The 973-nt window shown below is 28.1% G+C and overlaps 1 protein-coding gene across 1 annotated transcript in view; it reads left to right on the top strand.

Annotated features, from left to right (window-relative positions):
• LOC102678138 (dihydrolipoyllysine-residue succinyltransferase component of 2-oxoglutarate dehydrogenase complex, mitochondrial) overlaps positions 1–973 on the top strand; it is a 4,272-nt gene that overhangs the window by 1,127 nt on the left and 2,172 nt on the right. Inside the window, exons 2-6 of the mRNA XM_006623376.2 lie at positions 48–72; positions 213–264; positions 388–458; positions 552–679; positions 760–973. Coding sequence (XP_006623439.1) covers positions 48–72; positions 213–264; positions 388–458; positions 552–679; positions 760–973 — 490 coding nt within the window. The remainder of the gene's footprint in view (positions 1–47; positions 73–212; positions 265–387; positions 459–551; positions 680–759) is intronic.

Consider the following 973-nt stretch of genomic DNA (forward strand, 5'->3'; position numbering starts at 1 on the left):
CATTTAAAAAAAAATGTATATATTAATATTATATATTTTTTTTTTAGGTTGTGAAATCTTTATATAGTCAAGGTAAGAAATAAAAATGATGATATAGTGAAAGAAATGGTGAGCTATGTTGAAAATCTAAACATTATCTTTATAGAGAGGCATATCAACGTTGGGGATAACCATGAACATAAACTATTAATTGTATCAAATCATTTTTGTAGGGCACATTCTATTTATCCACACCCAACATGTGGTCAGCAAGAACTCCCGATTGTAAGTTAAAAAATATGTTTCAAAAATTAAATATTTTTAAATATATATTTTTTAATATATTTAATAAATTATTTTTAATAAAAATAACTATTTTTTAAAAAATCTTAATTTGCACATCTCTAGATGTACAAAATATAAGAAATTTCATTGTTGGATAGACCAAACAAGATATATTCATTCAACATCTACTTTATGTAAGTAAACTTATGCAATAAACTTTGAACAAAAAAAATATAGATATATTCAAAATTGATCTCATAAAATTTTTGTATATTTGAACATAATAGGGGAAATGAAGGAAGTTGTAGTACCACCATTTGCAGAAAGTGTAAGTGAAGGAGATGTTAGGTGGGATAAAAAAATTGGTGATCTGGTTAAAGAAGATGATGTTTTATGTGAAATTGAAACAGATAAGGTAAAGTAAATAAAAAAAGAATTTAAAAATAATATACATATTATATAATTGATTTGTAATGAATGATATTTTCTAAATAGACTTCAGTTCCTGTACCAGCACCAGGTTCTGGTATAATAAAAGAGATTTTTGCCAAAGATGGTCAAACAGTAAAGTCAGGACAGAAGCTATGTGTTATTGACATTGGTGCTACTGATGGAGCACCGGCAGCACCTAAAGTTGTTGAAAAAGTTCCAAGTCCTCCACCTAGCATAACAGCAGCACCACCACCATCACCACCACCACCACCACCTC

Source organism: Apis dorsata, unplaced genomic scaffold, assembly GCF_000469605.1.
Source record: "Apis dorsata unplaced genomic scaffold, Apis dorsata 1.3 scaffold_884, whole genome shotgun sequence".
In the NCBI taxonomy this organism is placed as follows: Eukaryota; Metazoa; Arthropoda; class Insecta; order Hymenoptera; family Apidae; genus Apis; species Apis dorsata.